The sequence below is a fragment of the Schistocerca americana genome, chromosome 2 (assembly GCF_021461395.2).
Source record: "Schistocerca americana isolate TAMUIC-IGC-003095 chromosome 2, iqSchAmer2.1, whole genome shotgun sequence".
Classification (NCBI taxonomy): domain Eukaryota; kingdom Metazoa; phylum Arthropoda; class Insecta; order Orthoptera; family Acrididae; genus Schistocerca; species Schistocerca americana.
The window spans coordinates 234,224,126-234,239,982 of NC_060120.1; the positions used below are offsets into that span (position 1 = coordinate 234,224,126).

A 15,857-nucleotide genomic window follows, 5' to 3' on the forward strand; every position below is an offset into this window, starting at 1 on the left:
GATGGGTTCGATGACGGTTTGGATGTACCGTGCACTATTCAGTGTCCCCTCGACGATCACCAGTGGTGTACGGCCAGTGTAGGAGATCGCTCCCCACACCATGATGCCGGGTGTTGGCCCTGTGTGCCTCGGTCGTATGCAGTCCTGATTGTGGCGCTCACCTGCACGGCGCCAAACACGCATACGACCATCATTGGCACCAAGGCAGAAGCGACTCTCATCGCTGAAGACGACACGTCTCCATTCGTCCCTCCATTCACGCCTGTCGCGACACCACTGGAGGCGGGCTGCACGATGTTGGGGCGTGAGCGGAAGACGGCCTAACGGCGTGCGGGACCGTAGCCCAGCTTCATGGAGACGGTTGCGATTGGTCCTCGCCGATACCCCAGGAGCAACAGTGTCCCTAATTTTCTGGGAAGTGGCGGTGCGGTCCCCTACGGCACTGCGTAGGATCATACGGTCTTGGCGTGCATCCGTGCGTCGCTGCGGTCCGGTCCCATGTCGACGGGCACGTGCACCTTCCGCCGACCACTGGCGACAACATCGATGTACTGTGGAGACCTCACGCCCCACGTGTTGAGCAATTCGGCGGTACGTCCACCCGGCCTCCCGCATGCCCACTATACGCCCTCGGTCAAAGTCCGTCAACTGCACATACGGTTCACGTCCACGCTGTCGCGGCATGCTACCAGTGTTAAAGACTGCGATGGAGCTCCGTATGCCACGGCAAACTGGCTGACACTGACGGCGGCGGTGCACAAATGCTGCGCAGCTAGCGCCATTCGACGGCCAACACCGCGGTTCCTGGTGTGTCCGCTGTGCCGTGCGTGTGATCATTGCTTGTACAGCCCTCTCGCAGTGTCCGGAGCAAGTATGGTGGGTCTGACACACCGGTGTCAATGTGTTCTTTTTTCCATTTCCAGGAGTGTAGAATGCTTACAGCAGTCTAACGAAGTCGGAGCCCAGTTCAATGGTACCTGTTTCAAACGTGTTTTAAAGTTAAAACGTATTTGTTCCGGTGTGTTTCTTTAGAAAGTACGGATTTTTTAAGTAATTTCATGTATGAGAAAAAACAGTAATTCCGCGTGGCATACTGAGCAGATCGGTAACTAAAAACTTGAGTGCATTAGACAACGATAAACTTAATAGTACGGCGAGCACTTTAATTTAAGAACAATCCGTGCTTAGTAGCTGTTCAGATTTCAGGAAATACGTAATCATGAACTTGCGAACGTGAATGAAAGGGTTTGTGCATGACTGTGTTAAATTAGCACGGGTTTGGCAGTAAACGTGTACATTATCAAGGTTCAGAATATACCGAAGTTTTGCCAATTTTTCCATTTTTCATTCAAAATTAAGACCTATTCCCAATTCTTTGAATAGTTACATTGTGTGCAGCCTAGTGCGAGTTGCAGTACGGTAGGTCTCTGCTCGGCTTTCCTACCGGCGATCTGCTGCAACGAGTTCACAGGTAGGTGCAGGTAATGGACGAAAGGAACCACGCGGTCGCAAGGTGTCCCTTAGGTTCATTATGCAGCGCTTCCGAATGCGTGTCAGTAGTTCCACCATAGAAGATGCTCACCAAGCGCTGTTTTATTGCTATGAACTGAACCGTGTTCTTTGAAACGTATTTCGAACGTCCTGCCTGTTTGACCTATGTAAATTTTTGGACAGTTTCCACACTTTACATACAGCTGCTGATGTGAATTTCGAGACTTTACTGTTCACACTCTGCGTCAGTCCGAAGTGAATAATGTCATTAGTCCTAAACCCAATACGCAAATTTACATTGCGAAACTGTCTAGGAATAACTTCTGAAACCCATCCTGTATAACTCATGAGCATGTACACGACATTTTTGTGTTCCTGTTCACCTGTTAGCGTGCTGTAATTATTTTTATCCTGTTATTGCTTGTGAATTTTCTGTAGTAACTTAGTTACTGTTGAGACGGGACAACCGTTGCGTACTGCAGTTCGTTTTATAATAGCTACTTCTTTATTCCTTTCATGCTCGCTTAACGGCAGTTTTAATAACCTATTCATCATGGATCATAAATATGTTGTCTTGATTCCTTCAGGATGCTAAGATTTAAAGTCAATAATCATGTCTGCAGAGGTCGGTTTTTCGTACACCCTGAAACAGTGTTTACCCGCCTCTCTAGTAACCGTAAATTCGAGATAGTTGATGGCTCTTTATTTTCGTGCTCAACTGTGAATCTAAATTTTGGGTGAATAGCACTCAATTTTTATGCTTTCAGAGTAAGACCTTATGTCTTAATACTTTCAAAATTTCACCCTTTAAATATCTTAAGATACTAATTCATTTTCCAATTTTATAATCTTCTTCTTTATCATCATTTTACAGTTTTACGCGTCTATCCTGATACTTTTAACAGAAGGTTAGTTTTACGAAGGGACCCTCTCTTGTTAAACCCGTAACATCCCCGCCATTCTCCCTCACACTCCCCCTTTTCCCTTGCCCTCTTTGCCCACCCGCAGTCCCCCTCCTTCAATTTTATAAGTTCACCATTTTATTCCTTTTACATATTACTTACCCATTGTCCTATGCTGTTAATGTTTCAGTGAGAAGTTTTACATATTTAAACATTCTATAAATTTTAGCACGACCTCTCTTGTTAAACTCATGGCATCCCCACCACTGATTTCCTGCTTCCTTTCCCATTCCCCAATCAGCCTCACTCCATTTTCTCTTCTTCCGTCTCCCCTACCTCCAATATATATATATATATATATATATATATATATATATATATATATATATATATATATATATATATATATTTAAAACACTGACCACAGTTGCAAAATACAGAACTCTGATATGTGATTCTATGTAGACAATTACTGCTGCAACTACCACTCCGCGTTCAAAGTCTCTTAATTCCCGTCGTGCTGGCACAATCAGGCTGCAAACCTTTTCACATGACTCACCTGTATATAAATGACAGCACTGCCATTTCACTGTCCTTTTATGCCTTGTGTGCGAGATACCATCGCCATTTGTTTTTGTGCATATCGCTATCCCAAGACTTCAGTGTAGGTGCTTGGATTGCTCTGCAGTTGCACATTAAGTCCTCCCTACACCCTATGTGACTAAATTTGTTCTGTGCCTTGGTAGTTCGCTTCTAAATCTATTAAGAGCTCTCCAAGTAGTGTAGTGTAGGTGGGATCCACGACTAATTTATTCCCTTGGTGGTGGTGGTGGTATGTTCCTATGGGACCGAATTGCTGAGGTCATCGGTCCCTAGGCTTACTCACTACTTAATCTAACTTCCTCGGGGGGGGGGGGGGAGGGGGGGGGGGAGGACCGCGCGAACCGTGACAAGGCGCCTGAAACGGCGCGACTACCTCGCGCGGCTTTTCTTCCCTTGTAATGAAGCCCTCTTGCTCAGGAACACATTCTGACTACAGGAAAACGCCTCTAATATCTGGGTTGATGATCACTGTAAAAATGTACCCAAGGCGACTTGTCGCAGGTGTTTAATTGTAAATCTGTTCTCTGTTTACTGTCTGCTTCTTCCGTTCTACTTCTCTCGGCACTCAGTGTGCTACGCGTGGAGCTGCAATTTGGAGCGAGGGGTACATCTTTGGGGCTGGAGCTGCCCTGAGGTACCTCGTTCTTGTGTACGACTTTGTAAACAACGGTAAGGAGAAATGAGCTGCAAAGTGATGTGTCAACTGTCGTCATAGGAAAGTTGGACAGGGCAGAAACGATTATCAAACAAGTTAACACAGTAAACAGAAGATTTAATCAAATTTTACACTCCTGGAAATGGAAAAAAGAACACATTGACACCGGTGTGTCAGACCAACCATACTTGCTCCGGACACTGCGAGAGGGCTGTACAAGCAATGATCACACGCACGGCACAGCGGACACACCAGGAACCGCGGTGTTGGCCGTCGAATGGCGCTAGCTGCGCAGCATTTGTGCACCGCCGCCGTCAGTGTCAGCCAGTTTGCCGTGGCATACGGAGCTCCATCGCAGTCTTTAACACTGGTAGCATGCCGCGACAGCGTGGACGTGAACCGTATTTGCAGTTGACGGACTTTGAGCGAGGGCGTATAGTGGGCATGCGGGAGGCCGGGTGGACGTACCGCCGAATTGCTCAACACGTGGGGCGTGAGGTCTCCACAGTACATCGATGTTGTCGCCAGTGATCGGCGGAAGGTGCACGTGCCCGTCGACCTGGGACCGGACCGCAGCGACGCACGGATGCACGCCAAGACCGTAGGATCCTACGCAGTGCCGTAGGGGACCGCACCGCCACTTCCCAGCAAATTAGGGACACTGTTGCTCCTGGGGTATCGGCGAGGACCATTCGCAACAGTCTCCATGAAGCTGGGCTACGGTCCCGCACACCGTTAGGCCGTCTTCCGCTCACGCCCCAACATCGTGCAGCCCGCCTCCAGTGGTGTCGCGACAGGCGTGAATGGAGGGACGAATGGAGACGTGTCGTCTTCAGCGATGAGAGTCGCTTCTGCCTTGGTGCCAATGATGGTCGTATGCGTGTTTGGCGCCGTGCAGGTGAGCGCCACAATCAGGACTGCATACGACCGAGGCACACAGGGCCAACACCCGGCATCATGGTGTGGGGAGCGATCTCCTACACTGGCCGTACACCACTGGTGATCGTCGAGGGGACACTGAATAGTGCACGGTACATCCAAACCGTCATCGAACCCATCGTTCTACCATTCCTAGACCGGCAAGGGAACTTGCTGTTCCAACAGGACAATGCACGTCCACATGCATCCCGTGCCACCCAACGTGCTCTATAAGGTGTAAGTCAACTACCCTGGCCAGCAAGATCTCCGGATCTGTCCCCCATTGAGCATGTTTGGGACTGGATGAAGCGTCGTCTCACGCGGTCTGCACGTCCAGCACGAACGCTGGTCCAATTGAGGCGCCAGGTGGAAATGGCATGGCAAGCCGTTCCACAGGACTACATCCAGCATCTCTACGATCGTCTCCATGGGAGAATAGCAGCCTGCATTGCTGCGAAAGGTGGATATACACTGTACTAGTGCCGGCATTGTGCATGCTCTGTTGCCTGTGTCTATGTGCCTGTGGTTCTGTCAGTGTGATCATGTGATGTATCTGACCCCAGGAATGTGTCAATAAAGTTTCCCCTTCCTGGGACAATGAATTCACGGTGTTCTTATTTCAATTTCCAGGAGTGTATTTCTCCAAGCAAACGAAGACTTGCACCAAGAAATAGAGCCTAGCTCTCAATGTTACAAGGAAGAGGCTCCACGCATGAGTGGGTTGAATGGCTGCCGCCGGCTGTCCTACATTATGGTGGCAGAAGTCGCTCATGGCACTGGAGGCGTGGTTAGTTCAGTAGACGCACACCACTGGGTCGGCCAGAACTCTCGTGACCACTATCGGCGTCCAATGGAAACTTGCAGTTCCTTTGTCAACTTCGTGACGCGTATGGGGTGGTATTGTTTCGTGATACCACACCAGTAACTAAGATAAATGGCTCGTTTAAGGATATGTGCACATGGCTGGTGTGGACCGATGATCCTCAGACTGGTGGTCCGTACTCACCCACAGGAAAAAAGAGTGCCAAAACAGTTGACTGGAGAAACTGGGGTTTTGTGTCGAAGCTTTCTCACGATTTTTTTTTCTGCCGCGGACTTTTCCTTTCAAATCCTTACATCGTGTTCTAAAACACGGTGTGGGGTCCGGAGTATACCCAGGCAAACTATAATACTATTTTAATTTATTCTGACTACATATTGATTCACTACTTTAGTGTGTTGCGAGGGGTTGACGAGAGATACCAAACAAACGCTAATTGATGCCCCAGTACAAGGGATTTCCATAACTTTTGATAGTCGTAATTTGCAGTTAAATTGAAAACTAGTAATTTTCCCTATATCGCGTTTCCCGTTGCCAAGGAAACGTTGGTGCTAAGTTCGAATAACTCTTAGCGCATCAAACCATCAGAGAAGCACAAAAGAAACGGTTCTAGCCGTTAGAAGATGTCAGTGTTTGGGAACCTAGTAACTTTATGAGTCTGCACAAAACTGTGCAGATGAGCACAGTTAGGCTGATTGTAAATAGCAAAGCAGTCTGTGCATTCGGATGACCCACCTCCCCGGATAATCCTCCCCCTACCCACCCCCTACATCTCGCCTTCCCCCTCCCCCTCCCCCTGCCCCCCTCCCCCCCCCCCTATAGCAAGAGCTCAGCTTCTAAGGGGCCCGAGTTTTTCTGCCTTCACGATGCGTTCCGTACCTGATACAGGCAGTCTGCATGGCCCTACCGCTTAGGCGCCGGAATGGGACAGTTTACCTGAACTTCAAAGGTACCAGAAAGTCGGTAGAATGTTGCCATTTACTTGGAGAAACACTTAATGATCTTGTTGCTCGCTAGTTGCGAAAAGTGCCATCGCTAATTACGATGGCAACTCGTAAAATCGATGGCATCTGTGCCGCCGCTAGTGTGATGTGTAACGTTGGGTTGGGTTGGGTTGGGTTGGGTTATTTGGGGAAGGAGACCAGACAGCGAGGTCATCGGTCTCATCGGATTAGGGAAGGACGGGGAAGGAAGTCGGCCGTGCCCTTTGAAAGGAACCATCCCGGCATTTGCCTGGAGCGATTTAGGGAAATCACGGAAAACCTAAATCAGGATGGCCGGACGCGGGATTGAACCGTCGCCCTCCCGAATGCGAGTCCAGTGTCTAACCACTGCGCCACCTCGCTCGGTTGGGTAACGTTCTGCTGCCATATGCTACCTTTAGTAACTCGCTCGTTCGCCCCCAGCTACATGTTACATTTAATCACCTTGTACGTGTCTTCTGATTACATTGGTGTGCGGATTTTCTTGACTGACCAAGAATTGTCTACCAGTCCAGTAATTACTATTTCCTATCTAGGCACGTTTACTACCTATTTCAGTGCCCCGTACAGTGCTATCAGCTTCATTATTAATGGATTTCTGGGATTCGTCAAAATATACATCTTTCAGTTTGCTTTTAGGTTGGTTCCACCTCTGGTAAACACAATTATTACCTTTTTTTACTCAGACATGTTTCACCAAAGTTACAGTGAAACGCCTGGTTAAATTCCCAGGACAGAACAGGTAGTTGGAATTGTAGAAAGGGGCCAAAAATGAGCGGCTGTCAGTTACACTCGAACACATATAATTTATTTAGTTGCCCAAACATTACAGTGCAAATTTCCGAGCTTAACTATCGACTCAATATGTCACACAATCTTATGGCTTAAGGGCACAACCTATTTAATTTTTAAAACGGCTGAAGGCCAATGATTTAAAACACAACTACAATAAATTTTCAAAAGACAGAAAGCGCAAGGTTTTTTTCCTTAAATAATATTTCAAATGAGGCTGAAGGCCCAAGCAATTTAAGACTTGACAAGTAACGAATTTTAATTTTAAAACGGCTGAAGGTCCATGATTTAAAACACAACTACAATAAATTTCCAAAAGGCAGAAGGCCCAAAGTTTTATCCAAATATATTTTAAATGAGGCTGAAAGCCCAAACAATGCAAGTAAGGAGCTTTCAATTTTAAAACGGCTGAAGGCTCATTATTTAAAACTCAACTAAAAGCATACAAATTCAAACCAACGGCTATGAGCCATTAAAATACACAATCAAACACCAATAAGAAAAGGCAGTACAGCCAGCGGCGCTCAGAAGTTTCCGGGGGTCGGTCTGCACTTAAAATATTAACGTTCGCTTAGGGGAGACAGGTAGTCGGCCCAACTATATCCGATCCGCCGGCAACCCAACCAAAACACAGTCAACGGATCCACCAACAAGACGACTTGCTTTCCATCCGACCAGTACACAAGGAATTCCAAAGGCAAAACATAAAAGGCGTAGCCGCCCACAACCAATTACACATAAGCTCAAATGGCTCTGAGCACTATGGGACTTAACATCTTAGGTCATCAGTCCCCTAGAACTTAGAACTACTTAAACCTAACTAACCTAAGGACATCACACACATCCATGCCCGAGGCAGGATTCGAACCCGCGACCGTAGCACCCCCCGGTTCCGGACTGCAGCGCTAGAACCGCACGGCCACCGCGGCCGGCACACATAAGCTGTCAAAACTACGACAACACGGAGAGGAAAGTACACTGCCTGAATTTTACGACAGCGGCCAGGGTAGGTAACCGGAACGCTAATGGCCACAAGGCAGAAAATTCCGCTGCTTCACTTGGACTTCAAATTACCGAACTAGAGTTAAACTCCACCGGATGGTGGCCAAAATTTCGCCAACTCGAACACTCGCTGTTGCTCACGGGAATACCCCCAACAGCCAACCATGAAAACCAACGGCACAATGTGAACAGACTGGCTTCGGTAATTAAATCACCACTCAACTTTGATGTCCTGGGTCGGTGAGCCACGAACCTCGTAGCAGTCGGAACAGCTGCCACACACTCCAACACTGCGTAGAGACCGCCAGCAGGCCCGGCCCACTGCGCTGCGGGGAGATTTCCTGGCTGATCCACACCAACCGACCGACTGCAACACATCAGCACGGAGACAGCACTAAAATAACTGGGCAGTGAAGATCACGGCTACACACAATTTCACAAACGCTTGGACGAAGAACGCGACCAATGCAAAAAGCAGTGACTGTGCAATCACCACGACGAACCACGGGTTGGGACACACACCGCGAACCCATAAGCGATCACACGTCGTCCGGTAAGACGACCAACCGACGATCAACCAAGACCGTCCCCAGCCATGTGTGCCGGCAACGGTCAGGGGAGTCGTGGCTATACGAACCTCACTGCCGCTCCAGCCCGACCGAACTTTTGCCGCGTCGCAACCGTCCGACTGCAAAGTCCGAACTCCACTGCTGGCGCGTTCCAACTAACTTGTCGACACACGACGACCGGAAAGTAATAGCAGTCCAGCAAAGATAATACAGCAGGGCTTATATCGATAAGCGCTGCTGCTGCCGCTCACGGGCATGCAAGCAGCAACTCAGTGACACAAGTAATTGAAACTAACATAACGAGGTGGCAGCACGGCAAAAAAAAAAAAAAAAAAAAAAAAAAAAAAAAAAAAAAAAAACAGGATGATAAATAAGAGATGGCACGAACACGAGCCACGCACGGCTCATACAGCATCTTCAGTAGGCTTTTTTATTTACTTTCTATTACACAAAACTGCTTCTCTCTATATATACACAACTGGCCATTAAAACTGCTACACCACGAAGATGACGTGCTATAGACGCGAAATTTAACCGACAGGAAGAAGATGCTGTGATATGCAAATGATTAGCTTTTGAGAGCATTCACACAAGGCTGGCGCCGGTGGCGACACCTACAACCTGCCGACATGAGGAAAGTTTCCTACAGATTTCTCATACACAAACAGCAGTTGACCGGCGTTGCCTGGTGAAACGTTGTTGTGATGCCTCGTGTAAGGAGGAGAAACGCGTACCATCACGTTTCCGAATTTGATAAAGGTCGGATTGTAGCCTATGGCGATTGCGGTTTATCGTATCGCGTCATTGCTGCTCGCTTTGGTCGAGATCCAATGGCTGTTAGCAGAATATGGAATCGGTGGGTTCAGGAGGGTAATACGGAACGCCGTGCTCGATCCCAACGGCCTCGTATCACTAGCAGTCGAGATAACAGGCATCTTATCCGCATGGCTGTAACGGATCGTGCAGCCACGTCTCGATCCCTGAGCCAACAGACAGGGACGTTTGCAAGACGACAACCATCTGCACGAACAGTTCGACGACGTTTGCAGCAACATGGACTATCAGCTTGGAGGCCATGGCTCCGGTTGTCCTTGACGCTGCATCACAGACAGGAGCGAATGCGATGGTGTACTCAACGACCAACCTGGATGCACGAACGGCAAAACGTCATTGTTTCGGATGAATCCACGTTCTGTTTACAGCATCATGATGGTAGCACCCGTGTTTGGCGACATCGCGGTGAACGCACATTGGAAGCGTGTATTCGTCATCGCCGTACTGGCATATCACCCAGTGTGATGGTATGGGATGTCATTGGTTACACGTCTCGGTGACCTCTTGTTCGCACTGACGGCACATTGAACAGTGGACGTTACATTTCAGATATGTTACGACCCGTGGCTCTACCCTTCATTCGATCCCTGCGAAACCCTACATTTCAGCAGGATAATGCACGACCGCATGTTGCAGGTCCTGTACGGGCCTCTCTGGATACAGAAATTATTCGACTTCTGCCCTGGCCAGCACATTCTCCAGATCTCTCATCAATTGAAAAGTTGTGGTCAACGGTGCCCGAGCAACTGGCATGTCACAATACGCCAGTCACTACTCTTGATGGACTGTGGTATTGAAGCTGTATGGGCAGCTGTACCTGTACACGCCATCCAATCTCTGTTTGACTCAATTTCCAGGCGTATCAAGGCCGTTATTACGGCCAGAGGTGGTTATTATGGGTTCTGATTTCTCAGGATCTATACACCAAAATTGCGTGAAAATGTAATCACATGTCAGTTCTAGTATAATATATTTTTCCAATGAATACGCGTTTATCATCTGCTTTTTTTCTTGGCGTAGCAATTTTAATGGCGAGTAGTGTAGGTAGAGAATTTCAGTTTATAAGTAAAATACACCTTAAAACAGAAAAGGATGCATCACAAAGGAATTATCCGAATGAGGCGGAAATAGTTAAATGTGATGTACGTGTACAGACAAACATCTTTACAACCTCAGGTAAATTTCATTATTTATTCAAGAGAAAGAGCTGCACAAATTGTGCAAGTCAATAAGGCGTCGGTCCATCTGTGACCTAATGAAAGAAGTTACTCCACTTGGCATTCATTGACAGAGTTGTTGGATGTCCCCCTGAGGGACGTGGTGCCAAATTCTGTCCGTTTGGCGCGTTAGATCGCCAAAACCCTGAGCTGCTATGAAAGGAAATGGCCACCCAGAGCATCAATCCCGGGCGACAGTCAGTTTCGTCTCCCACCGCCGTCTGGGGCCCCTCCAGACACGTCTTCGCTGGTCGTTGAGGTTCAGTTCGAAGCGGGACTCACTACTGAAGACAATTCTACTCCCGTCAGTGAGATCCCAGGCCCCGATGACAGCCGCAGGCGTGACTGCAGACGCCCTGTCACCCGCCATGCTGGTCGACAGTCGAGAGTGATGGTGTCATTTCATTTCATATTAGGACCCCTTTGGGCTGTAATCGGCGACACCCTTACATCACAGCGGTACGTCGACGACATTCTACGCCCCGTTTCGCCGGCCTTTGTGGCAAGCCATCCAGCGCCTACAATTCAGTAAGACAATGCCCGACCGCACACTGCGGGAAATTCTACTGCTTGTCTTCGTGGTTGCCAGACCCTACCTTTGTCCACATGGACATCGGATCTCTCCCCAATTGAGACCGTTTGGAGCATTATGAGCAGAGCCTTCCAGCCAGTTCGGGATTTTCAAGATCTAACGCGCCAATTGGACAGAATTTGGCATGGTATTCCTCAGGACATCCATTAGCCCTACCAATCAATGCCAAGCCGAATAACGACTTCCATAAGGGTTAGAAATGGGCCAACGCTGTATTGACCGGCTCAGTTTGTGAAAGTCTTTCCCGTTCAGTGCTATTTTAGTAAGAGTGCCAACAAAAGCCGGGCGGAGTAGCCGAGCGGTTCTAGGCGCTTCAGTCTGGAACCGCGCGACCGCTACGGTCGCAGGTTCGAATCCTGCCTCGAGCATGGATGTGTGTGATGTCCTTAGGTTAGTTAGGTTTAAGTAGTTCTAAGTTCTAGGGGACTGATGACCTCAGCAGTTAAGTCCCATAGCGCTCAGAGCCATTTGAAGCATTTTGCTAACAAAAACGAGCAACAAACACCTGGCGTGAGAATTGGTACAGCATTACTGAGACAATAATGTCCCTGTTGCCGCATGTCGTGGCGTAAGGAACACGTGTATTTGGAGTGTGCAAGGCTTCCCCCTACCCTGGTCTATACGGCATTTTCTCCCTGTCGTTGTCGGACATCCGGTGCGTTGCAGAATGGCACCAACTCTAGCTTTACGAAGTCATATGTCAGTAAAGTACGATACTTCATTTGCTTTAAAGAATAAATAGTCTGCCATTTGTGTGGCTGGTCTCGGCGGAGGTTCGAGTCCTCCCTCAGGCGTGGGTGTGTGTGTTTGTCCTTAGGATAATTTAGGTTAAGTAGTGTGTAAGCTTAGGGACTGATGACCTTAGCAGTTAAGTCCCATAAGATTTCACACACATTTGAACATTTTTTCATCTGCCGTTTTTATGAGATAATAAAAGAGGAACGAAATTATGGTAACAGTTTTAAAAGAGGAACATAACAGTTCATTCATAGTATACAAGAAAAGTAGAAAGTTGCTGACATGTTGCTCGTGTCTACATAATACAACTAACTGCTTGTAGCCGTTGAAAACGGACAAATTAACACGAAAAACAGAGTTATTCAGCCTCAGTTTTCACCCTTTAGCACTGACTGTTCGTAATATCCACATAGTCGTATAATTCCACGATTACCACATAATTTTCCAGCAGAGTTTCAAAAATTAGAATCAAAAGAAGAATACAGATGACTTTTTTGCAGTTTACAACACTTATCACTTTCCGAGAATAACAGCTAACGGTGGACGGATTAAGTTTCTTATATTTGCCTATTTAATTTAGTATTTTGAGTCTACGTATCCTGGAGCTGAGTGAGCCAATATTTTTCAGTCTAGATTTCTACGTTTATTACAGGAACCAATGGGAATAAAAAAATCGAAAATCCGTTATTTCAGAAACCGTTTATTTTGAGCAGTTTTCACACTCAGGTTAAATTAGTGTGGAGAAAAACCAATTTCACCGAAAATCGGTTGTTTTAGTCATCTACTGTAGAGTGGCTTGAGGAGTGGTCGTGAGTTATCGTCTTCGTACGGGTAATCAATCTATTATGCAGAGCAGAGAAGTGGAGTTGATTCACAATTGGACCAGAGCCACAGTGCCCGTTCATTGTGCAGCGGCATGAGCGCTCGTATTTTGGGCGTAACGGGGACCGGTCTGGAGCCGGTGGGGCGGGTGTCCGCCCCGCGCGCGGTCCGCCGCCGCCGCCGCCGCCGCCGCCGCCGCCGCCGCCGCCAAGGTCGCAGCCGCCGCCGCCAGCGTATAAAGCCGCCGGCGCTGCTTCCCTCGCCACTCTGCAGACCGCTGCCGCCGCTGTCCGCTGTCCGTCGTCCGCAATGAAGCTCCTGGTAAGTGGCTGCGCTCTGTGACGCCTCTGCTTCGATACTCTGGTGGAACACGCGTAAACGGCTGCTGCTGCACCACTGCACGAGTTGTTATACGACGGTTGGAACTTCAGTGCGATGAAACCTCATTAATTCACACTAATCACAGCTAGACCCCGTCCGAATTATAGAAATTCACATTATTAAATGGCTAAATTGGTCACCCGGTGACCTTTTACCCAGTTTCACGTCGGCTGGCTTCTGGCTGCCAGAGGTAACAAGTATTCAGCTGCCAGTATTTCGTATAATAATTGGCTGTCATAATCTATTCGATAAAAGTTGTTATCTAACGTTAAGGTTAAACTCAGTTCACACACATGTGTGTGAAATCTTATGTGACTTAACTGCTAAGGTCATCAGTCCCTAAGCTTACACACTACTTAACCTAAAGTGTCCTAAGGACAGACACTCACACCCATGCCCGAGGGAGGACTCGAACCTCCGCCGGGACCAGCCGCAGAGTCCGTGACTGCAACGCCTGAGACCGCTCGGCTAATCCCACGCGGCAATTAAACACAGTAAGCCTAGTATTGCAATTAGAAAATGTCTATATGTCTTGAAGCAGAGTAACTTAGCCTGAAAATATCCAGTTTTTGAATATGAGAGTATTTGGCGAGTTCCAACAACCTTTTCTCGCTGATACCACCCCCCCCCCCCCCCCCAAAAAAAAAAGAAGAAGGGGAAAAAGTTTATCGCTTACTGCATATTCGCTGTTCATGAGTAACGTCAAATAATAGCACATTAACTCATTTATTAAATAATCCAACGTTTGAGCCGGACGTTGTGACAGAGAGGTTCTAGGCGCTTCAGTCCGGAACCGCGCTGCTGCTACGGTTGCAGGTTCGAATCCTGCCTCGGGCATGGGTGTATGTGATGTCTTTAGTTATGTTCCAGTAGTTCTAAGTCTAGAGGACTGATGACCTCGGATGTTAAGTCCCATAGTGCTCAGAGCCATTTTGAACCAACGTTTGAAGCTGTTTTACACATGGGTTCAAAAATGGCTCTAAGCACTATGGGACTTAACTTCTGAGGTCATCAGTCCCCTAGAACTTAGAACTACGTAAACCTAACTAACCTAAGGACATCACACACATATCCATGCCCGAAGCAGGATTCGAACCTGCGACCGTAGCGGTCCCGCGGTTCCAAATTGAAGCGCCTAGAACCGCACAGCCACACCGGTCGGCTTATACATGGCAATTCGATTCTTAAAATACTTGGGGGTGAGAGGGGTACTGGTATTTTGTAAAATAATTGTCTCCATTTTTAGTAAGGGACGTTACATCTAATGCATGTAGAGGTTAAATAAGAACGAGATGAGGTGCCTTCTCTATTGGGCTGTGTACTGCCACTTTCATGTCCGTAGTATAGCTGTGCCAAAGACAGATTTAAGTCTTCTTACACGGGCTTTAATTCTGTATGGAACGGTTCACCGCTTGCAACGTCTGCAATTAAACCTTCCTCGCAGCTTTTTCTGTTAGAGATGTTGCGCCGATTACAGAAACTGAACAACCCTCCAGTTCTATCCTTGAAACCTCTTTGGCCTATTCCCAGTACAAGACACTCCTTGTTGCAATGTTTGTTGATTAAAAACGCGTCTCGCGCTCTTGGTGCACCATCAGATAAACCTAAAAAGGCAGTGGAGGCCGCAGTAGTCAGAATTAGAAGCGGTGGTGGCAGTCAACTTAGACAACACTAAAACCGTGGAAAAACCCGGTCGAAGCAGAAACGAAATACTCGAAATGAAGATAAAAATTCAATCACCAGTAGCAAACGGTATCTACACAGTCCTTCGTCCAGTTTCCACAGATGTTCACAACAGAACCACAGGGACAACTGACCAGCTTCGTCATTTCTGACACACTGGCCGGCCATAACAAGCTATGCGAGTTAATGTCCCGATTCGTGGCCCGTATCGTCACTAGACGATTTCCCCATTCGTCTCTAGTCTAGCTATATATTTAATTACAGTGGTACGTCCGCGTAATGCCAGCTGGCGCTATTTAATAAGGTTTCTGCTCAAAACTGAACTTATTAACAAAGTTTCGGATTTCATTCACATAAGATGTATCCACCTTTGTACTGGAGGAGGTAGTGCCACATTGAAACGAGAATGGGATGAGAGGCAAGTGAAGGTATTGCACTTCGGTCTTTTCTCATACACTTCAGTCCTAAAAGCTATGAGATATCTCATAATATTGTGTCGGCGTAGCACAACAGCTCGACTTGTTATGGACTCAACAAGTCGTTGGACGTCCTACGCAGAAATATTGAGCCATGCTGCCTCTATAGCCGTCCACAATTGTGAAGTTGTTACCAGTGCAGGATTCTGTGAACGAACTGACCTCTCAATTATGTCCCATAAATGTTCGATGAGATTCCTTTAGGGCAATCTGGGTGGCCAAACCATTCGTTCGAATTGCCCAGAACATCCTTCAAATCAGTCGCGGACAATTGTGGCCCATTGACAGGGCACATTATCAGCCATAAAGAATCCAACATTGTTTGGGAATGTGACGTCCATGAATGACTGCAAATGACTTCCAAGTTCTCTAACATCCA

The 15,857-nt window shown here is 47.6% G+C and overlaps 1 protein-coding gene across 1 annotated transcript in view; it reads left to right on the top strand.

The window, feature by feature from the left end:
* The window catches only part of LOC124593915 (Nance-Horan syndrome protein-like), a 179,324-nt gene that overhangs the window by 134,789 nt on the left and 28,678 nt on the right, over positions 1 to 15,857 (top strand). The window contains exon 4 of the mRNA XM_047132266.1: positions 13,029 to 13,259. Coding sequence (XP_046988222.1) covers positions 13,029 to 13,259 — 231 coding nt within the window. The remainder of the gene's footprint in view (positions 1 to 13,028; positions 13,260 to 15,857) is intronic.